This window comes from Eumetopias jubatus, unplaced genomic scaffold, assembly GCF_037043125.1.
Source record: "Eumetopias jubatus isolate StellerSeaLion01/CBP00866 unplaced genomic scaffold, mEumJub1_p1.0 scaffold_1, whole genome shotgun sequence".
In the NCBI taxonomy this organism is placed as follows: domain Eukaryota; kingdom Metazoa; phylum Chordata; class Mammalia; order Carnivora; family Otariidae; genus Eumetopias; species Eumetopias jubatus.
Window position 1 is genome coordinate 215,485,664 of NW_028274807.1, and position 22,250 is coordinate 215,507,913.

The following is a 22,250-nucleotide window of genomic DNA, read 5'->3' on the forward strand; positions in this document are numbered from 1 at the left end:
TCATGAAAAATGCCAAGAAATGTACAGGAGGAATACATCATGCTCATGTGTTTCACTTTATTGCACTTCACTAATATTTCATTTTTTTTAATAAATTAAAGGTTTGTGGCAACTCTGCGTCAAGCAGCACCATTTTTCTAACAGCGTTTGCTCATTTCACGTCTGTGTCACATTTTGGTAATTCTCATACCATTCCAATCTTTTGCATTATTATTATATACTTACGGTGGCTCATGGGAAGAGGGCAAAATATTAACAGTACCAGGAGTTTGGAAGGAGTTGGTTCATAGATGAGGTTGAGAGAGACAAGTAAAGACTCCAAGTAAAGACTCTTTTTTTAAAAAAAAAAAAAGATTTTATTTATTTACTTGAGAGAGAGAATGAGAGACAGAGAGCACGAGAGGGAAGAGGGTCAGAGGGTCAGAGGGAGAAGCATGCTCCCCGCTGAGCAGGGAGCCCTACGCGGGGCTCGATCCCGGGACCCTAGGATCATGACCTGAGTCGAAGGCAGTCGCTTAACCAACTGAGCCACCCAGGCGCCCCTAAGTAAAGACTCTTAACCATAGAGCACACACTGATGGTTACCAGAGGGATGGGAGAAGAAGCTGATGGGGATTAAGGAGGGCCCTTGTCACGATGAGCATTGGGTGATGTATGGAAGTGTTGAATCACAAGATTGTACACCTAAAACTAATATAATGTGTATGTTAACTAACTAGAATTTAAATAAAACTTTAAAGATTTTTTAAAAGTAGAATCTATTCCTCCAAGGTGGGGCTCAAACTCATGACCCCAAGATCAAGAATCGCATCCCCTACCGACTGAGCCAGCCAGGTGCCCCTTAAGTAAAAACACCTGGCTGGCTCAGTCAGTGGAGCGTGTGACTCTTGATCCCAGGGTTGTAGGTTTGAGCCCCTATGGATGTAGAGATTACTTAAAAATTAAAAAAAAAAATTAAAAATCTATGCCTAAAAAAAATAAATGCACATCTGTGTGCTAGCAGTGAAATCTGGAATGAAAAATTCAATGCTGGGGTGCCTGGGGTGGCTCAGTTGGTTAAATGTCTGCCTTCAGGGGGCGCCTGGGTGGCTCAGTCGGTAAGCGGCTGCCTTGTGCTCAGGTCATGGTCCCAGGGTCCTGGGATCGAGCCCCACATCGGGCTCCCTGCTCGGTGGGAAGCCTGCTTCTCCCTCTCCCACTCCCCCTGCTTGTGTTCCCTCTCTCACTCTGTCTTTCTCTGTCAAGTGAATAAAATCTTTTAAAAATAATAATAATCTTAAAAAAAAAAGTGTCTGCCTTTGGCTCAGGTCATGATCCCCGCGGTCCTGGGATCAAACCCCACATTGGGCTCTCTACTCTGTAGGGAGCCTGCTTCTTCCTCTCCGTCTGCCTGCCGCTCTGCCTGCTTGTGCTCTCTCTCTCTCTCTCTCTCTGTCAAATAAATAAATACAATCTTATATAAAAAAATACAATGCTGTTTATAACTGTTCAAAAACAGAAAAGAAAAAAAGAAATGCTTAGATGTAAGTCTACCAAAACAGGTACAGGACTTGTATGAGAAAACTATACCTTGCTGATGACCAAAATCAAATATTTATTTAAGATATTATTTATTTATTTGACAGAGAGAGAGACAGCTAGAAAGGGAACACAAGCAGAGAGAGTGGGAGAGGGAGAAGCAGGCTTGCCGCTGAGCGGGGAGCCCGATGTGGGGCTCGATCCCAGGACCCTGGGATCACGACCTGAGCTGAAGGCAGACGCCTAACGACTGAGCCACCCAGGTGCCCAAAATCAAAGATTTAAATAAGTGAAGATATAGACCATGGATAAGACTCAACATAATAGGGACGGGGCAGTGGAGCTCGTGACTCTTGATCTTAGGGTTTTAAGTCCAAGCCCCACATCGGGTGTAGAGATTACTTAAAAATAAAATCTAAAAAAAATAAAAGACAACATGGTAAAAATGTCAGGTGTTCCTCAATTGATATGCAGGTACAATTCCTATCAAAATCCCAGCAAGACTTTTTGGTAGGTCTAGGTAAGGCTGGCCTAAAGTGCAGGCAGCCTAAGGGGCACTCAGACCTTCATGCTATGTTCCTGCCCTGTCCTCTCTTGACACATCCCTTGCCGCCCCAACCCTTGGCTCCTCCCTATCGCACATCCAGACCTTTGCTTAGACAGGTGCCTCCTCCGTGAACCCTCTGCCCAGTCTCTGCCCTGTACTGAAAGCCTCCCAGTGGCCCCCTCCTCCATAACTCCTGCAGGCCTCCCAGACCTCCTGGGGAGACCAGAGAGGCTGGGATTTCCCTAGGACAAGCCGGGTCCAGCACCCGCCCATTGCTGGCAGGGGAGGGAGCTGGGGAGCTGACAGAAGAGGAAATTCCCCTGAAATCTGTTTCTCTGCTTCCTGGCTCAGCTGGCGCGCACCCACTGGAAGGAGAGGCCAGGCCATGGCCTCAGCCCTAAGCCCACCCCGGGTCCCCAAACACAAGGGTGCTCTACCCTCACACTACTATGAGAGCTTTCTGGAGAAGAAGGGACCCGGCGACCAGGTAAGGCGGGGCAGGGAGCTGGCACAGCTGGGCTCCTAGGTGGCTGGCGGCCCTTCTCTGAGCCTAGAACTCTGCATCTGGCCGAGGGGGCGGGGTGGGTACTGGGTACTGGATGGAGCGGGGCGTGTGCTGGGGGCTGGAAAAGGTTCTGTCCCCCGCCGGGCTGATTTATCTCTTTCTCTTTGCCTCTCCCTGCCTGTCTCCATGTGTCTCCCTCTTGGTCTCTCTGTCTCTTGGATACAGGCAGGATCAGGGACTTCCACCAGGAAATGGGAAGACTTCTGACTCCCATACCCCACCCCAGCCCCTAAGTAACCATGAACCTCAGCTGCAGGGGTCAAGGCCAGGACAGGTGGCATATGGGGACAGTGAAAGCTGAGGGGGCCACATATGGCAGGACCAAATACTCCTTCCCAGGAAGGTCCATCTCTCGCTCCCCACTGCTCGTGCTCATTTCCTGCTACAACCCCAAACACCCACCCACTGCTTTCCGGGCCCACCCCCAGAGCCACCAGAAGGAACCCCCAGTTCCCTCCTCCCTGCCTTGTGCCTTCAGGTGCCCACATCCTCCCCAGCCTAGACAGCATTGAGACCACAGCGGCTCGGAAAGGCCTGGCCCCAGAGTGCAAGACCCAGGTTCACATCCCTGCTCCATGCCTTCCTGACTCCCAGGCCTTGGACGAGTGACTCTGTCTTTGTGCCTCAGTTTTCTCTAGTACAAAGTGGGTACACGAGGGCCTTAGTCATGGTTACAGGAGAAGGGTAGCCCTCAGTGGTCTGTGGACCCGACTCTGCAAGCGCTAGTGCTTTACTGGTATTCACACCCCCAATTCTCACAACATCCTCCGAGGTAGGTACACCTCTATGGCCATTTTATAGGTGGGGAAACTGAGGCACGGAGCGTTTAATTATCTTGTGCAATGGTGTATAGTGTGTCCATAAGGAAGCAGGTCTGACCATGCTGAGTTTAATCACTTATTACTCTGTTCCCAGTGCCTGGCACATAATAGGTCCTCAGCAAATGTTAAATGTGTGTATATATCTACGGACAGATGGTGGGTGGGTGGATATGTAGATGAATAGATGGATGGATAGATGGATAAGAGAGGCAGATGGATGGATCTATAGGTGGATTGATGAATGGATGCTAGCTGTCAATATGAGAGCTATCCTCATTATCATTATGGACTAAAGTACCTCCTCCTTCAGGAAGTCTTCCCAGATTCCCACTTGGAGGGCCTTTCTCGTCCTCTGTATCTCAAGGTTCAGGGTCTGTCCCTCCCGGGGCCCTAATTTCTCTTCCCTGGAGGATTTTGGTATCTATGCTTTCTCTTTCTTTTTAAGGTTTTATTTATTTGAGCGATAGCATGAGTCGGGGGGGGGGGAGGGCAGAGGCAGAGGGAGAGAGAGAATCCTCAAGCAGATGCCCCACTGAGCACAGAGCCCTAAGCAGGGCCCGATCTCTGGACCCCGAGCTCATGACCTGAGCCAAAACCAAGAGTCGGATGCTTCACTCACTGAGCCACCCAGGCACCCCAGATTTTAGTACCTATGCTTTCTATATTCTTCTGGAAGATGATCTATTTCGAAACAGAAGCCAAGTCCCATTTATTTATTTTGCCTGCAACACAGCTGGGTGCAGAGTAGGTGTTCGGGGAATATTTGCTGGAAAAAACCCCAGAATCTTACAGTCTTAGCTGTATCAGCCCCTTAGACCTCCAAGAAAATTAGGACATTTGCAATTCAGAATTCCGGGGAGACATCCTGAATCTACTGTACTTCTAGAGTCCAGAGCCTTGTAAAATTAGGAGATCCCAATAAATATTTATGGGGTGGACATGGAGAAGGGGGATATATGTATGTGTGGATGAGTAAGTAGATGGGTGGGTGTGTGGGTGGATGGTTGGTTCAACTTTCTCCTAGAACTCCTACCTCTGTACACTGGGGGGCTGCTCTGGATCTCCCATCCCTTCAAAATTTCTTTGGTCCTTTCTCAAAGAATAACAGATCCCGAGGGGCTGGGCCATGGATGGGGAGGGCCTCCCAGAGAAGGAACATTTGTTCAAAGACCCAAAGCAGGTGATGAAGGAAACTGTGTGAAGATCTGGGGAAAGAGTGTCCAGGCAGAGAGAACAGCCCGTGCAAAGATCCTGAGACAGGCGTGGGTGTCATGGAGGTAACCAGATTTGCCTTCTCACCTTCTGCTCTCTATCTTTCGTCCTCAGGATTACAAGAAGTTCTGGGCAGGCCTCCAGGGTTGCACTCTTTATTTCTATAATAGCAATCGGGACTCCCAGGTAAGGATGGGAATGAGGGCTCAAGGGCTGGTCTCCCCACCCCAACCCTGACCTCGGGGACCAAGCAGAGAGTGTGGGTGGGTGTGGCCAAGCCGAAGGGCCTGAGGAGCCTGAGGAGCCACAAGCCTGGTGCTCAGACTCCTGCTTCTGGATCCCCAGCACGTGGAGAAGTTAGGCCTAGAAGCATTTGTGAGGCTCACCGATGAGGCGCCCTGGGGAAGCTCAAGAGACCCTGACATCTATTTCAGCCTGGTCCTCTGGAACCAAGAGATCAAGTTCAAGGTAGGCCCGTCCCTCCCTGTCACACGTACCACTAACACACACTAGCATGGAGTCACATGGGGTCTACCACTGGGTTGGTGACCCGGGGCAACTCACTTCACTTTTCTATGCCTTGGTTTCTACAACTGCAAAACGGGATCATACGCGTAGTCATAACAAGATGTGAGCCCCGTGGATGGTCACTGCCCGCACGCAATCTTTCAGGCAACGTTATTGAGCACCTACTGTGTGCCTGACACTCTCCTAGTCGCACAGCCGTGAACAAGACAATTAAAAATCCCCACCCTTGTGGAGTTTAGAGTCTAGTGGGAAGACACACAATAAACAATATAAGTGAGTGAAATATCTGGAGTGTCAGGTGGCGGGAGATGCTAGGGAAAGGACAGAGGGGGGTTGGGGTACAGTGTTACACAGGGTGACCAGGGAAGGCCTTACTGACGACCCGAAGGAGGAAAGGGAACCAGCAACGTGGATAGCTGTGAAATGGCTCTTTAGCAGAGGCCTGGCGTATTGGAGGAGCAGGGAGGAGGCCCATGTGGCTGGAGCAGAGTGAGGTGTGGGGGAGGGAGCGGGGCGGGGAGAGGAGGGGGGCTGTGTGGTGCGGGGCCCTCTGTGGGCCCTGGGGAGGACTTGAGCTTTTACTCCAAAGGAGGCGGGAGTCCTGGGAGGGTTTAGGGATACATGGAGATACATCATCTGATTTATGTTGTTTTATTTTATTTACTTATTTATTTTTAAGATTTTATTTATTCATTTGAGAGAGAGGGCGTACAAGAGGGGGTGGGGGTTGGGGCAGAGGGAGAGGGAGAAGCAGGGAGCCTGATGGAGCGCTGCATCTCAGGGGATCCTGACCTGAGCCGAAGGACTTTTAAAACAACACAAACCAGGGGCGCCTGGGTGGCTCAGTCGGTTAGGCATCTGCCTTCGGCTCAGGTCATGATCCCAGGGTCCTGGGATGGAACCCTGTGTAGGGCTCCCTGCTCCGCGGGGAGTCTGCTTCTCCCCCTCCCTCTGCCCCTCCCCCTGCTCGTGCTCTCTCGCTCACTCCCTCTCTCAAAATAAATAAGATCTTAAAAAAAAGTTGATGTAGAATAAATAAAAGAGACAAATAAATAAATGTTGATTCAGTGACATTACAGGATAGCATCCCACATTACTAAGGACTTAAGTTCAGACGTCCTAAATGAACACGTCCTTACTCATTTAACCTTGAAAACTACTAGTATTCCTCATCCCCATTTCACAGGTGAATGGGCCGAGGCTCATTGACATGGACTCCTTCTCTTTCCCTCCCCAGGTAGAGAGCCTGGAGTCTCGGGAGATGTGGAAAGGCTTCATCCTGACGGTGGTCGAGGTAAGCGCGGGCACCTGCTCAGAACCCTCTCTCCTCTTTCCACCCTACATCCCTCAAAGCAGCCTCCCCTCACGCGGGCGGCCGCCGGCCGTGAGCCAGGTGGAGCCCACAGACGTAAAATATGTAAAAGTTACCTGCCATTACTTAAAAGCCTGGAGTTTTTGTCAACATTCCTGATTTCTCTTTTAGTCATTTGTCCTCTGCCTGGCCCCTGCAGCCGCTGGGTTTGAGACCCTACATTTATTCTAGCATCCGATCTGTCCTCCCCATCAGCGAGGTGTCTTCACGTCCCCTCCAAAGCCTCTTTGCCCCTGCCCTGGGTGGCTGCAGAACGCGGGTTCCCATCCTGGCTCGGCCCGCACCCCGGTCTCAGGGTGCCCGTCGGTGACACGGGCACAAGCCGCTCGTGCCCTAACGGCCGAGCGTCCTCGGGCGCCCCATCAACCCTCAGCTGCGTGTCCCGTCGAACCTGACCCTGCTGCCCGGACACCTGCATATGATGGCCGACGCCCTGGCCAAAGAGAAGGCGCGCCGCGCGTTCGAAGTGCCCTCGTGAGTGCCCCGCCTGGCCGAGCGGCCGCGGGACGGCGGCGGACGGAAGCGCGAGGCCGGAGACTGGGGGAAGGGCAGCCGAGCGTACGCGGCATGGTCCAGGCGCCGGGGGGCGGGGCTTCGCGGGAGGGCGGGGCTGGGATCCAGGGGCGGGGCCTGCCCTGAGTGAGGGACGCGGCCCTCCCCAGCTGCTTCATGAAGGTGAGCCGGCTGGAGGCGCAGCTGCTCCTGGCGCGCTATCCCGATTGCGGAAACCTGCTGCTGAGACCCAGCGGGGACGGCGGGGACGACGTGTCGGTCACCACGCGCCAGACGTTCAATGGGTGCGCCTGCGCGGCGCCGGAGCCGGAGCCGGGGAGGGAGGAGGAGCGAGCGTGGGGGCGGAGTTAGAGCTGGGACGGGCGTAGTCCCTAGGGGCGGGGCCAGAGCTCCCGGGGCAAGAGGTCCTGAGGCTGGCCCCGCCCCGGGATGGGAGGGTAGAGTCACTGCCTGGGGGCGGGGCTAGGGGGCCAGGCAGGGCGGTGGATCCCCTTGGGGGAGGAGTTAGATCCTGGAGCCGGGACGGGACTCTATAGGCGAGGTCAGACCTTTGGATTAGGATCGGCTCTTCGGCGCGGAGTCGGAGCTGGGTCTGGGCATCTGGAGCAGGGAAGAAATCAAATCCAGGGGTGGTAACCAGTCCCTTGGGCGGAGTCAGGACCCTGAGGGTGGAGTCATGTCCCGGCCCTCCCTGTGGTCAGGCTTTTGAGACGGAACCACTGATTGAATCAGGCTTTTGAGATGGAACCACTCTGGGAGCGGATCAGAGACTGATATTAAAGCTTCCTTTGGGATAGTCTGGTGAGGGATCGGGCCAGTTGAAGGTGGAGTCAGAACCCCGGGGGCGGAGCCCAGTAGGGAGGCAGAGCCCAGTAGGGAGGCGGGGCCTCCTGGGTGGAGCCATCGGGGCATGGTCCTCCCTGGGGGCAGTGGCAGGACCAGTGGCATGGTCTTCCTGGAGGGTGCAGTCAGTTGAGGGCCTGGTTCTCCGCATAGAGCCACGCCAGGACTCGGCGTGGTCAGTGTGCAGGAGAGCAAGAAGAGTTCAGGCCCCCCGCGGGGTCGGAGCCAGGACAAGGGGCGGGGTTCTCCCTGGTCTGAGCCGGTCCCCCCACTCACCACGGCCTGCGCAGGAAGTCGGTGGTCCGGCATTACAAGGTGAAGCGTGAGGGCCCCAAGTATGTGATCGACGTGGAGGAGCCGGTGAGCGTTGGTCCGGGGTCCCGGGGTGCGTAGTGGTGGGGTCTGCGCCCCTTCCTCAACAGCTTTACCTGCGACCCCTATCCGTCTCCAGTTCTCTTGTGCCTCACTCGACGCAGTGATCAACTATTTCGTGTCACACACCAATAACGCGCTGGTGCCCTTCCTGCTGGACGAAAACTACGAGAAGGTTCTAGGTGGGTGCGGTCTCAGGGAACTCGGGGGACCCAGTACGTGCCTCTCCGGCTCCTGCCCCCACGGGCCACCCCTGGGTCAATGCCCAGCCGCCGCACCTCCGCTAGGACCGATCTCTGTTGTAGGCCACGTGGAGGCGGATAAAGAGAACGGCGAGAGTGTGTGGGTGGTGTGTTCGACCCCCGCGGCGCCGGGCGCAGGTGATGCCCCCGCCCTGCGGGCACCGCTGGGCCACAGTGGGGAGATACCTGGGACCCACATGGCACCGCCCGTGTCCAATCTTGTACCCAGAGTTGCAACGACCCGGAAATTACCCAGACCCTGCCCTCCGGGTTGTGGAGCCCGGATACACTCCCAGCCCTGTGCGGTTGAACCTGGGGCTGGAAGCAGCGGTGCCTAGACTTGGGCAGAGAAAGAGGGCAGAATAGGAGAAAGGCTTCCTGGAGGAGGGGGTGTTTGCTTAAGGTCTCAAAGGATTTCAGTAGGTAGAGATGGGCTTCACCTGGAGCAAGAAACTACCCAGAGAGAGTATCCCGGGTGGCTGTTGAGGTGGGAGGCGGTCCCGTTTATGGAGCAGGAAGAAGGGGCTGGAAGGGTCTGTGGGGTAAGCAGTCTGGTCCTCCTGGGGCTGGGCAGATGTGGGGGGACCCTTGTGCACGCTGGGCATGTATGTACACACACACACACACACTGTACACTCACGAACACGGACTGCATCCGTCTGCATAATCAGAAACTCATTTGTAGACACCTACACGGCCGAGGGCTCCACACATGCGTGAGTACAAGTGTCCCACAGTTCCAGTCCTGTGTCGCACACATACGCACACCTAAGCCACAACCAGGCATGCACACACAAATGCTCACCCACGAGCGCAAATTCAGACATTTTGAGGTACACGGGTATGCACACTGATGGAGACGAACACCTGAGCACATACTTTAGTATCCCCGCAGTGTCATGCACGTACACACGTTTAGGTGTGTGTGTACAAACCCTTTACATATATTCAACTATGCAGATTCACTCAGTGTACATGTTTATACTACACAGGGACACGCACATGCACAGGGTCACATGCCTGAATCCTGGCATGAGTACATGCATCCTCATTCGGAGGCAAACAGACCCCCGCGAAGGTGTCCCTGCACCACGTGGGCCCAGACAAGAACTGCCGTTTCCCACCAGGGCCTGCACCTGCCTCAGGTGGCCCCAAGCAGCTGCCGCCCGTGCCCATCACACCTGTGTCAAGCCAGGGCAGGTCACCCCCACTCCTGAACCAGGAGAACTACGTGATCCCCATTGGAGATGCCCCAGCTGCCAACTACACGAACGGGGATGGTAGGTGGGGAGGGAGCCAAGGAGAGATGGGGACAGGGGGAGGGGGCTCAAAGCCGGATGTAACACACCACACCTTTGTCCATACAGTGCCTTCCCCCAGTCAGCCGGTCCCAAAGCCCAGGAAGTTGGCGAAAGTCCAGGCAAAGGCACTCAAGCCACCCGTTGCCCCCAAGCCAGGTAGGAGTCCTTCCTCCCCAGCCCTTCCCTCATCCAGCCCAGAGCCAGCCTCAGCCTTCACCTCTTCATCTGCCTTCTCCAGAGCCTAAAGGCCTCAGCGGCGACCTGGCCAAGAAGCTAGCAGTCGGCTCAATGCAGACTCTCTTCCCCACAACAGGTGAGGCGTGTGGGGATCGATGCAGGGTGGGCCTCCCAGGTGGGTGGCCTGTGCAGTCACACGGAACCCCCCGCTCCAAAGCTCCCCATGCTCGGTCTAACGCTGAGCCATCTTGAAATTCCTCCAGGCTTTTGAGTACATTTTCACCTTTCACGGGGCCCCACAGATTTTGCAGCACGTTGTGGGTGGGTGTGGGGTTGGGGGCACAGGCACGGACTGCGGATCCCTGGTGCAGCGGAGGCCTCGGTCACACACCGCCCCCCCCCCCCCCAGGGTTGGCAGATTTGACGGCGGAGCTGGAAGAGAAGCTGCAGCGGAGGCGGGCTCTGGAGCACTCCGCTGGACACGCTGGGGATCAGTGAGCCGGGCTCGGGCTTCCAAAGTCAGCCGACCACTCCTCCCAGAATAAAAGTTCAAGTGACCCCAGGGCCGATGTGTCTGGCCTGGCTTGGGCCGGGGTGGGGGGCTGTGAGCGTCTGTCAGATGTCCGCCCACAGCAGGCCCCACTTGCTCAGCAAAACCTGCCACCTGACCCTAAAAGAAAGGCCCATTTTACAGCCAGGAAAGCTGAGGTCCAGAGAGGTTTGGGGCACACTCAAGTGCCAGCCAACCCCAAAGAACCATCAGCATGGCCTGGCCAGTGATTGACTTTTATTAGGAGGTGAGGTGGGGACGAGGGCCCGCCCTGGTGCCTGTTCCCCATTGGTGACCCCCCCCAATCAGGAGTTAAGGCTCCAAGCAGCAAAGTGAGAAGAAGGTGTCGGCTGAAACAACCAAGGCCTGCGAGGGGGCCCCCAAACTCAGCCGGGCTGGGCGGGCGGTCCAGTGGCCTAGGTGAGGCTGGTGTTGGAGCTGCTGGTGGCACTGCCCCGCTTCTGCAGGCAGCGCACAGAGCTGGGGACCTGCAGGCCTGTCGTCACCTGGAAGCTGCCGCACCACACCTGGGGACCAGTGAACGGTGAGGGGGGTGGGCAGGCTCAGGAGCAGAGCCAGCCCCGGCCCCACCCCTCCCCTCCCCGCCGTGGAAGGGTTCTCACTGTGAAAGCAGGCAGCACGGGCTGTGTGAACTTGGCCTTGAAGGTGTGCAGCAGCTGTTTGGTGCGGGCGTTGTAGAAGGACAGGAGGCCTGGGGTGGAGGCAGAGCGACAGGGGCGGGGGGGGGGGAGCGATGAGAGGGGCTTGCGGCAGAGAGCGGGCGGGGAGAGGGGGCTCGCGATGCTGATCGGGGCTCGGGGTCACCTTGGTGGAAGTCGCAGTGCACACCCAGGCAGTCGGGCACGGGGGGTTCCAGCACCTTGGCCTTGTTGGCGTGCTTGGCGGTGAAGCTGACCTGCAGCCAGTTGTTGACATGCAGGCACCAGGACGCGGCCGTCTTGCCCAGCTGCTCAAAGCGGCCCAGGCTGCGGTACGCCACCCCCACGCCGAACGCCTTGCTGTCCGGCTCATAGCGCACCTCCCAGTAATGTTCCCCACCGTCGATCAGTGTGTCCCCTGCGGGGTAGGCAGCGGGGGCCGGGTGGAATCGGGTCCCAGATGCCCTTCCACAAAGAGGTGGTCACCCCCATACTCCCCAGACCCCAGCTCTTCCCTCCAGATACTCCTCAGTTCCCAGCTATTCCTCCCAGGTAGTCCCCAGGCTGCATCCACTTCCTCTAGATACTCAGAAAGCCCAGATACTCTCCAAGCCTCAACTAATCCTTTCAGATTCTCTGCAGGTTCAAGCTACTCCTTCCAGATGCTTCCAGTCCTTAGAAACTTCCTCCAGATACTCCTCAGTCCTCAGTTCTTCCCAGAGACTACATAATCCCCAAACCCTTGCTCCTGGCCAACTCCACATATGGCACTCTGGGACTCTTTCCTATCGCTTTGTGAATCTAGATTCTACCCAGACCCCCAGCTCCTGGTGGAGGCCAACTTCTGGGCCTCAGCTCTTCCCGGATCTCAGCTAATCCCCGAGTGCACACTCTCCCAGGTCCAGATTCAGATCCTGGCCAGCTCACCTCCTCCCTGATCCAGCGACTCCTGAGCTTCAGCTTTCTCTACGCGCTCCTGCCCGCCCCCCCCCCCCAGCTCCGGTCCATCTACTATCTCAGCTCCTCCACAGATACAGGGCTCACCCCCACATACGTTTCTTCTCCAGGCCTGCTCCCCCACCCCCGACCTCAGCTACTCTCCTGACCACAACTAGGTGAGGTCTCAGCCACCCTGCAGACCAGCGCCCCCCACCCCTTCCCCTGCTTCTTCCCCTAACCCCAACTCTAGCCAAGACCGGCAACCATTCTTTCCAGCTACTTCGCAAATCCCAGGCATTCCACAAACCCCAGGAACCCCCCCTTGGCTGATCTCTAGGCCAGAGCCTCCGTAAGCTCTGCCCCCCACCCCAGGAAGCCCACCCCCCCAATCCTCCCACTCCTCCAGCACCACAGCAACACATTAGACCCATTCCCAGAAAGCTTCGTTGGTGGCTGCCTCAGTTTCCCCAGCTGAAGTTCTCTCTGCCCCCACCCCCCATCAGGGCCCCGCCCAGAGTGTCCCCTCTGCCCCCCTGTCTTCGCTCCTCCTTACCCAGCACCGTGTAGGACTCAGCCGTGAAGCGGTCCCGACCCCCACGACCCGAGGGCATCCTCTTGGGGGACGGCACACCTCTGTGAGGGGCGGGGAGGGGCAGGCTCAGTTCGGCCCTCACCGGCCCCAGAGGAGGGTTTCCCTGGCCCACCCAGCCACCATGGTCTTCTCATCAGTCCTCCATAGGACTTGGTTCTTTTTCGTGCGCTGGGCCCCGCATATCAGAACAGGCCCCTGCCCTTCCTAATGTGGAAAACTATTCACCTGTCAAAACCCAGCGAAAAACCTCTTCTCCCTTCATTTCCTCTTTGCACTCCTCCAGCCCCATGTCCCTCCTCCCACCCCAGGCTTGACCACGCAGGACCCTGGGTGTCCCTGTCCAGCTTGATCTCCTCCACCAGACACTCGGTGGGGGAGGGGGGGGACAGGCTACCTCGCTGGGGAGTTGACGGGAGACGCGGTCCGCCCCTTGCCATCTTTCTCTCGAGCCTTGATGTCCTGCACCTTCCCGCCCATGGCGTCCCACTCCACGGAGAGGTCATCCACCCGCAGGTTCTGGTGAGATGTGGACGCATCCAGGCGGAACATGAACGCTGGGGCCGGGCAGACGAGGGAGTCACAGAGATGGGGAAACCCGGAGAGACACGGAGAGAGACAGAGAGACAGACAGTGACCAAGACACACCGTGACAGGGACAGAGAACAGAAAAAGACAACGGCGACTGAGACAGACAGAGAGAGAGAGACCGACGGACGGACTCAGGGGCAGACAGCTACAGAGAGAACAGGCAGCAAAACACCAAGACAGACGGACGGATGGACGGGGAAGCGCGGAAGGGGCAGAGCGTGTGGCTGGGGCAGCGAAGGCCGAGGGCTTGCTGCCTAAAGGTCCCGTAGGTTGGGAGGCATTTTCCCAAAGCGCTCGCGCTCTGTGCTTCCGCTGCAGGTTAATCGCAGGAAAGGGGCCAGGCTGAAGCACGATAGTTAAGCTAGGCTGCAGAAGGACTTCCTACCGAGGGCACGCAAAGGTGCTGCCGTAGGAGAGTAAGATCGGTCTTCACGACTGATACCCCACCCCCCACTCTAAGAGCCCTTATCTGTTTTGTTTTGTTTTTTAGAAGAGAGAATAAGTGTGTGTGTTTGTGAGAGAGAGAGAGAGAAAGAATATAAAAACCATCCAGGTAAAATGGGGTCAACTGCAAAAGCAAAAAACAATAGCAGGTTTATATTAGACACTTGGGCTGAGGAATCTACTGTGGACTAAGCTCTGAGCTTCCTGGCAGCCCGAGCAAAAAGGGTCCTAGAACCCTGATTAGAAGATTATCATTGCACACCAGTACCTGGGGCCCCAGGGTGAGGGGTTGTGGAGTCACAGGCAGGGTGGGTGGGGCAGTCACCTGGTGTCTCCAGGGTCACTGACTCGGAGAACTCGCCTGCGACCGCCTTATTACAGGCCTTCACACGAAAATTCATGTATTTCATGTCAAACTTGAGACCTAGGAGCAACAGAGGGATCTCAACATTGTGTGCACTTTGAGCAACCGGTTATAGGTCCCTGTGTCCCAGGGCAATCCCACCACTCCTCGTTCTAAGGAGCACCTTGCAAACAACATCTTATCCCTGAGAAACCACCCTGACCCTCATTCACCTGCAGGATTATGTGTAACTTGGCTCCGCCTCCAACCCAGACTAGCCAATCAGGATGCTTTAGGAAGCAATAACAGCAGGTTCAGGAATAGCACATGACCCAAACTGGCCAATAAGAATCTTCCCTGGGACACCAGGCTGGTATTCTAGGGAGCAGAGTCACTGTCTTCTCTGGGCTGGCCAACTAGGAGGAAGCTCCTAGTTTACAAATTAAAAAAAAATTTTTTTTTAAAGATTTTATTTATTTATTTGACAGAGAAAGCGAGAGAGGGAACACAAGCAGGGGGAGTGGGAGAGGGAGAAGCAGGCTTCCCGCGGAGCAGGGAGCCCGACGCGGGGCTCGATCCCAGGACCCTGGGACCATGACCTGAGCCGAAGGCAGATGCTTAACGACTGAGCCACCCAGGTGCCCCTCCTCTTGGGAAAATTTATCAGTGCATTTGGCAAGCCTCCTTCTGAATGCAGCCCCCAGATCCAACAAATGCAGGGAACAACAGTGAGCGAGTCATTTGCTGGAACCCCTGGATCTAGCCGTGCCCGGTGAAAAATTTCCCCTACTTCTACGATATGCCTCACACTCCCTTATGTCCTTTTTTATTAGTTTCTTCGAGTCTTAAAAAATAAAAAGCAACTACCGAGCTGTCTTTAGCTGTGTTTCCCCTCAAGCTAACCCTCTTCAGAGAGCTGTCTACATCCCTAACCCTCCTCTGCTGCCTCACTCCCTCTCCCTCCTCTGGCTTTGTCAGTCCCCACCTTGCAGGACCTCCTGGCTGACCACTCCTTCCCCCCTGGACCATTCTCTTTCCTTGGCAGCCAAGGCACAGTGGTCTCCTGGACACCCCCTCTGTTTGTTCTCCCTAGGTCCTCTTTGCAGGCTCCTCCCTCCTTGACACCCTTAAATGTCGGGGCAACTCAGTCTGGGGCCCTTACTCGCCTCACTCTGCTTGCTCCCTGACACCTTCTTGCCCCTCACATACCATCCATCCACCACAGCACCCACAGCCCAACCTCTAGCCCAAACCACATGTCCAGGTGCCTCCTGAGTGTTCCCCATGGAATGCCCGTTCTCCGATCATCCCAAACAGCGCTCAGCACCCCCTGCTCTAAAACCTCCCATAGCTCCCCCTGCCCTCCAGGTAAAGACCCCATTCCTCTTCTCCCTTCTCCCCACAGATGTGGGTGGCAAACTTAACTAGTTCCAGACACAAAGGCCCAGCGCTCTGGCCTCCGAGCCCTCGATCAGGTTGTTCCTCCTCTTAGAAGGCTGTTCTCCACCCGCCCCTTCTCTTTCGGGCCTCAGGCTGGCTGCCAACCGCCTCCAAGGGCCCAACACTGGTTCACCCTTCTCCGAGAGTTCAGCACTTTGCTCAGCGACACCGTCTACCGCCCCCAAGCAAAGATTACCAACCAGAAGCCTCAGTTTTAGAAACCTGGAACCCATCTGATTATGGATGGTCTGAACTCACTGCGGGCCTCAGTTTCCTATTCTGCAAACCAGCAATCATATTCCCCATTCTTTTTTTTTTTTAAGAATTTATTTATTTATTTGACACAGAAAGACACAGCGAGAGAGGGAACACAAGCAGGGGGAGTGGGAGAGGGAGAAGCAGGCTTCCCGCCGAGCAGGGAGCCCGATGCGGGGCTCGATCCCAGGACCCTGGGATCACGACCTGAGCCGAAGGCAGACGCTTAACGACTGAGCCACCCAGGCGCCCCCATATTCCCCAACCTAAGCAGGGTTCACATGAGGATGAGACGAGTGGAGGCATGTAAGTTACAAACACTAAACCAAAACCCTCCTGACTGTCCAAGCAATCGAGATGGCAGGTGGGCTCCAAATAAGCACATGGGTTAGTTAGCCAGATGAGTGTCCCCATCTGCATCCTCAGTACCACACACTTTTTCATGGACTCAACTTCCTGCCCTGCGGAATTCACTCGCTAGAAATTCTGTGGAAGGCAGGAGGGTACGGCCAGGGGGTGATGCATCAGGAAGCCTGTGATACAGCAGCCCTCCACCTTGACCGTGGTGGCAGTTATGTGAATTTGCACGTGGGAGAAAACTGCACAGGGGAGAGATCACACACACACACACACACACACACGGATGAAGTACTGAATCACCAGGGAAATGTGGATCGACACCGCAGAATATGCTCGTGTCGGTTCCTCGGTTTTGACACTGAGCTATTGTTACGTAAGCCGATATTAGTGGCGAAAACCGGGTATGTCCACACACGGGAACGCTATTCAGCCTTAAAAAGGAAGGAAATCCTGATCCGCACGACAACATGGATGACCCCTGGGGACACTGCACTCAGTGAAATAAGCCAGACATGAAAGAGCAAATCCTGTCCGATTCTGCTCACGTTAGGTACTAAAAGTAGTAAAAATCACAGGGGCAGGAAGTAGATGGTGGGAGCCAGGGGCTACAGTCAGTGTTCCATGGGGACAGAGTTTCAGTTTTGCAAGATGGAGAGTGATGAAGATGGTGTGATGATGGCTTTAGAACGTTATGAATGTACTTACTACTACCGAAGTGGACCCTTGAAGATGGTTAAGATGTAAATTTTATGTTACATAATATAATATATTATGTTACATAATATATAATATAATAAAAAATATATATATCGGGGGAAAAGTGGGGTATGTTTATTTTGATTCCGATGCAAAGGACAGGCCCTCTTGGTGGCTGGTAGCTTTTCTTTCCTGCAATTAGCATGCTCATTATTAACCATGTATGCTAATTACAGATAAAGAACAGGCTGATTACAGCCCAAGAGCTGTGGTGATGGTTATCTTGTCAGCAAGACTCGCCCCGCCGCTGAGGATTTCCCTTGGCTCAGGACCGCTTCTGAAACTCATTAGGGACCCCCTGATTTTACCCTTCCTCAGACCCTCCCCTACCGGCTGGGGGATCCCCCGCACGCATTCTGCTCTCTTACACCTGCCAAGGAAATCCCCAAATACTGGGAGGACGCCAGCTCCACGAGGGGAGGGGTTTTCGTCCGTTTTGCTTACTAATGCAAGGGCACAGCCCGGTACACCATAGGCACTCCATACACTGGAATGAACGAATGCTGGATGGTAGCTGGGGATGGAGAATGCCTTCTCCCCCTGGGCCTCAGTTCCCTCATCTGTAAAATGCTGATGATAAGCCTGTCCATTACATGGGGGTAAAACATTTAGTAAGCCCTCCATGAACAGTGCAGGGGCGATCACCAATATCGTTTTCATTATTATTACTTTCTGTTACTCCTGATCAGCCCAGCCAGGCCCCCCAGGTGAAAGGGGATCCTGGAACTGCCGAGCCACACCGGATTGGGAGGGTGGAAGGGGAGGGGTTTCGGCAGCAGGGCTGAGCTGCCCTTACCAGTCAGGGTGTACTCTGTCTGCCGGATGCCCTCGATGACCATCCAGGGCTGATCCTCCTTGAGACGGGGCGGGCCCTCGAAGTTGGTCCGACGGTACTCCAGCACGTAGTGGTCAATCTTGCTGTCCTCGTCTGGCATGCGCCACACCAAGGTCACACAGTTGTCTGCTACCAGGGACTCGGCCAGGTCAATCACAGGGGTGCTGGGCACTGTCCAGGACAGAGGGGCCACCTTACCGAAACGCCCCCACCGGCACCATAGGCCTTCTTGGGGCCGGGGCCCCTCCGGGTACTGGGGTCCATGGGTGGAGCTTCCCCAGGGTTTCACCAGGGTGGGGTGGCGGGGAAGAGCTTTCTCAGGGTTCAACCAACAAAGGGCGGGACCTTCTCTCGGGACTCCACCATTTAGAGGTAGACTACTTCCAGAATTCTCTGATAAGAGTGTCGCCTTCGTGAGACTCCACCCCTGGTGGGTGGGGCTTTTCAGGGCTCGGCTACTGGGGGCGGGCTTCCTCGTGGCTCAACCCATATGGGAAGGGGAGCCTCGGGGCTCCACCCCCAGGGCCAGCGCCTGTGGGGTTCCAAAGCCAGGCTCCCTCTGGCCTGTCTCAGGGTACCACTGGCCTGAAATCCAGGCCCCGAGAAAGTTCTCCTCTCACCAGGTAGGAACTTGAGTGCCTGTAGCATCCTCCGCTCTTGCGCGAAGTCCACCATGAGGTGACTCATGTTGTCGCTCACCTTGGCCTTCAATGACAGCCGGAAGGCAGGGGCCATTGTCACACTGCAGGGAAGAAGGTGGAGGCAGCCTGCTGGCAGGCACCTCAAGGGGGCCCAGGCCCGGTTCTCGGAAGTGTGTGGGAGACCCACTCCCCCTTGTTCTGGTCCAGTGCTCTGGGCCCAGAGACCCTCCCCTGGGTGTCCCCACCTTCACACCAGGGGCGGGGCACTGGGGTGGGAACCAGATCCCAGTATCTTACCCATCTTTGATTTGCTTGGCAGCCTAGAAAAAGCGACAGGATAAAAGTCAAAGAGTTTTCTTGATTGAATCGGAAAGCTACCGTACAGACAGGAATACTGAGGCCCAGAGGGACAGCCACTGGCCAAAGTCCCCGACCACTGGGGCAGAAACGCTTGGCTGTGCCCCAGAGGGATGGGGGCAAAGACAGGCTCCTACCCCACCCCTATCCCCAGTGCCTGGTGCCCATTATATCCAGCTAGTCAACTTGGCAAATAAAAATACAGGGTGCCCAGTTAAATCTGCATTTCAGATAAACAAAGTGATTTTTTGGTATAAAAATATGTCCCATTCTATATTCAGGACATATACTAAATATTGCATGGGACATATGATACTAAAAACATTTTCGTTGTTAGAGGCGCCTGCGCGGCTCAGTTGGTTGAGCGATCCGACTCCTGGTTTCAGCTCAGGTCATGATCTCGGGATTGTGGGACCCAGCCCCATGTCGGGCTCCGCGCTCAGTGTGGCGTCTGCTGGTCCCTCTCCCCCTGCTCTCTCTCTCTCTCTCTCTCAAAATAAATAAATAAATAAAATCTTTTAAAAATTTTGTTAAATTTGAATTTCAGATACACAACAAACATTTTAGTATAAATATGTTCCACGCAACATCTGGAAATACTTTTTTTTTTTAAAGATTTTATTTATTTATTCATGAGAGACAGAGAGAGAGAGAGAGAAGCAGAGGGAGAAGCAGGCTCCCAAGGAGCAGGGAGCCCGATGCGGGACTCGATCCCAGGACCCTGGGATCATGACCTGAGCCGAAGGCAGACGCTTAACCATCTGAGCCACTCAGGCGCCCTCTGGAAATACTTTAATACTAAACATTTGCATGGGATCTGCTTACACTAAACAAATTACTCCTTGTTAAATTTAAATTTCAATTTCAGATCAACCACAAATAATTTTTTAACATAAGTATGCTCCTTGGGATCTTTGGGACATACTTATACTAAATGTTGTGCGGGCCACACTTATACTAAAAAAATCACTTGGGGTTGATCTGAAATGCGAATTTAACCGGGTGTCCTGTATTTTATGGCCTAGCCCTACCAGTATGGCTTCTGAGGTACCCACCTGAGGGAAGTCGTTGCTGTCTGTGGCCTGCAGGGTCTGGTTGGCTGTCTCCAGAAGCTCCTCTGAGCTCTCCAGGGCCCGAGTGCAGGCGGCCAGCTGGTTCTGGGAGTGGCACGGCACCGAGGGAAGAGACACCTCACCCCACCGCATCAAACCCTCCGGGGCTCCCCACTGCCTTTGGGATTCAGGGTGCCATGCCTTTCTCCAACTCCAGATGGGGGAGGGAGGGTGGAAGGAAATGGGGCCTCACTCCTGGCAGCACTTCAAAATCACCTGGGGATCCCTTTCTTAAAAACTCCCCTGTCCAGGCCACACCTGAGCCTCAGCGCCCCAAATTCTCCCAGGATTGGGAATCCGGGATGTTAGAAAGTTGTCCAGGAGGCTTTGATGCAGCCCCAGTACCTCCATTTAGAGTCTGAGACCCCACGGGAGCCATGGGGTTGGGGGGTGTTTGGCAAGAGGGGATGTTGCCAGATCTGGGGGACCAGTGGGAAGGGCTGAGAAATTGGAGGTGAAGACTGGAGGGAAGGAGGAGCCAGATGTGGGGGTGGGGCTGTGGTGACAGAGAAGCGGGGAGGGAGGTGGTAGGAACAGAGATCAAGGGGAGCGGGTGGGGGTGGGGGATTGATGGATCACAGCCAGTGAGGGGGCAGAGAAGAGACCAGGAAAAAGAGGAGCTGAGGCCCATGCCACTGGGGTGTCTGGTTCTGGACACTGGAGACACCTGGGGGCCTTTCCAAGAAGTGGTGCAGGAGGAGGAGCAGATTTGAAGGAAGCCACTGAGGCCAGATGGGCTCTGCTGAGTCCGAGGGGTGCCATGGGGGAATCGGGGCTGGGTGGGGGTCTGGGAGAGTTTCCCCCCCCCCCCCCACCCACCCAACACACACCTGCAGCTCGTAGGTGCGGCTGGCCCGGTCCTGCTTTATCTTCATGAGCATGCCCTCCTTCAGCTCCTCCAGGAGAGAAAAGAGGGACTGGAACTCGGCCTCCAGGTCCTCCTGCACCTTGGTGGAGTTTGCCTGGGAGAGATGTTGTGGGGTCAGACAGGCCAGGGTGGGCCAAAGCCTATGCTCAGATGGGGAAACTGAGGCCTGGACACCGTAGCCAGGCCACGGCAGACAGGCATCAGCAGTAACAGGCTAACTCCTATGGCTGCCCCCTCCCTCCATCCCTTCCACGTACCTGTCCAAGACTTCCCCACCTCCTTCCATCCCTACTGCAGAGGCGCCTTCCTCACCTCCACGTTCAGCAGCATCTGCTTGAGGGAGTAGATGAAGCTTTGAATCTCTTCATTCTTCACAGCCAGGGTGGTAATGATTTTCCGCAGAGCCTCCTGCCGCCACCGGAAGCACGCACACATGCAGGGCCCGTAAGCCCCTCGGGCACCCGGCTCCCCCACCTGGGGGTCCCCACTCTGCCTTCCCGGGATCCAGGAGATGTGGGAGCCACAGCGCCAGTGAGCTCAGGTACCCGCCACGAGGCAGGCCCTGGGCAAAGCTCTGGCCCTATCTTCCCTCACTTAGCAGATGGACACTGCAAGCATGCCCATTTTACAGCAGAAGAAACTGAGGCTCACAAAGAACCTCTGGGGAAGGGGCAGACCCTGGGCTTGAGCCAGGTCCGCCCCAGCACAAAGCCTTCAACCTTGTACCTATCTACTGAGGGCGGGGCTCGGGGTGAGGGGTTACCTTGGGGAAAGAGAACCCCAGAGCAAAATCATGCCTGTAGAAAATGGGCTATCCTGGGGAAAGGGATACCTTGGGAACAGGGATTAGAAAAAAGAAAAGAGGAACCTGGAGAACAGAGTGCCCGAGAGCCCAGGTACCTGGGGAGTGGGGGACCGAGGTCTGGGTGAGGGGACGCCTGGAGAGAAGGAAGCCGCGTGGGAGGATCCTGCTGGGGCCTGGAACCCTGACCTAGGCCTCGTACGTGTCCCTTCCCCGGGGGAGCAGGATCGTGGGACCACCTGGGCTGAGGCAGAGGGGCGTCCTCCGGGGCGGGGCGGGGCACAGACCGGACACCTGGTCCGCAGTCCGGATGGAAGGCGTGGGGGATGGGTCAAGGATTCTGGGTGCGCGTGGGGGGCACGGAGGCGATGAGCTTGGACCCCGGCCCAGATGAGGAGAGGTCGGGGCGACGGCTGTGGGTGCTGCGTCCCGAATTAGGGGGCTTGATCCGGGCGGGGTTGGGGCGGGGGTGGGGCCTCGGCCGCAAAGCAGCTGCGGGGGTGGGGGGGCGCTGCGGCATCACCTGGTCCCCTCCCCCTTGTCCACCCCCGCCCGGGGCCCCGCCCCGCCCCGCCCCGGTCCTACCCTCTGGTCCTCCATGGCTTCAGCCCAGGTCGTCCCCGGCCCGGCCCGCGGGCCCCGCTTGCTCTTCTAGTCCTCAAGCTGCCTTTGCCGCGACCACGAGCCAATGGCCCGCC

The 22,250-nt window shown here is 55.8% G+C and overlaps 2 protein-coding genes across 2 annotated transcripts; one reads left to right on the top strand and one right to left on the bottom strand.

Moving 5' to 3' along the window:
* Positions 1-2,450: 2,450 nt before the first annotated feature.
* Positions 2,451-10,569, top strand: STAP2 (signal transducing adaptor family member 2). Its single transcript, XM_028126284.2, has 13 exons — positions 2,451-2,552; positions 4,778-4,849; positions 5,009-5,131; positions 6,429-6,485; positions 6,937-7,037; positions 7,226-7,360; positions 8,210-8,279; positions 8,371-8,473; positions 8,597-8,671; positions 9,661-9,813; positions 9,901-9,990; positions 10,073-10,147; positions 10,421-10,569. Exons 1-13 carry the CDS (start codon positions 2,451-2,453, stop codon positions 10,507-10,509), a joined length of 1,245 nt encoding a protein of 414 aa, XP_027982085.1. The 3' UTR covers positions 10,510-10,569.
* Positions 10,506-22,215, bottom strand: FSD1 (fibronectin type III and SPRY domain containing 1). The gene is made up of 13 exons (XM_028126283.2): positions 22,138-22,215; positions 21,063-21,158; positions 20,713-20,844; positions 19,826-19,927; positions 18,711-18,733; positions 18,393-18,514; positions 17,734-17,943; positions 14,109-14,207; positions 13,146-13,305; positions 12,713-12,792; positions 11,387-11,638; positions 11,185-11,273; positions 10,506-11,088 (listed from the first exon to the last, which is right to left on the bottom strand). The coding sequence occupies exons 1-13, from the start codon at positions 22,150-22,152 to the stop codon at positions 10,978-10,980; spliced, it is 1,491 nt and encodes a 496-aa protein (XP_027982084.1). The 5' UTR covers positions 22,153-22,215; the 3' UTR covers positions 10,506-10,977.
* Between the last annotated feature and the right edge of the window lie 35 nt (positions 22,216-22,250).

Coding starts and splice junctions, on each gene's coding strand:
- STAP2 (XM_028126284.2), top strand. CDS start 2,451: ATGGCCTCAGCCCTAAGCCCACCCCGGGTCCCCAAACACAAGGGTGCT. Junction 4,850..5,008: donor ATAGCAATCGGGACTCCCAG/GTAAGGATGGGA, acceptor CTGGATCCCCAG/CACGTGGAGAAGTTAGGCCT. Junction 9,814..9,900: donor CAACTACACGAACGGGGATG/GTAGGTGGGGAG, acceptor TTGTCCATACAG/TGCCTTCCCCCAGTCAGCCG.
- FSD1 (XM_028126283.2), bottom strand. Junction 18,734..19,825: donor ACAGCAACGACTTCCCTCAG/GTGGGTACCTCA, acceptor CGCTTTTTCTAG/GCTGCCAAGCAAATCAAAGA. Junction 11,639..12,712: donor TGAGTCCTACACGGTGCTGG/GTAAGGAGGAGC, acceptor CCTACCCCGCAG/GGGACACACTGATCGACGGT.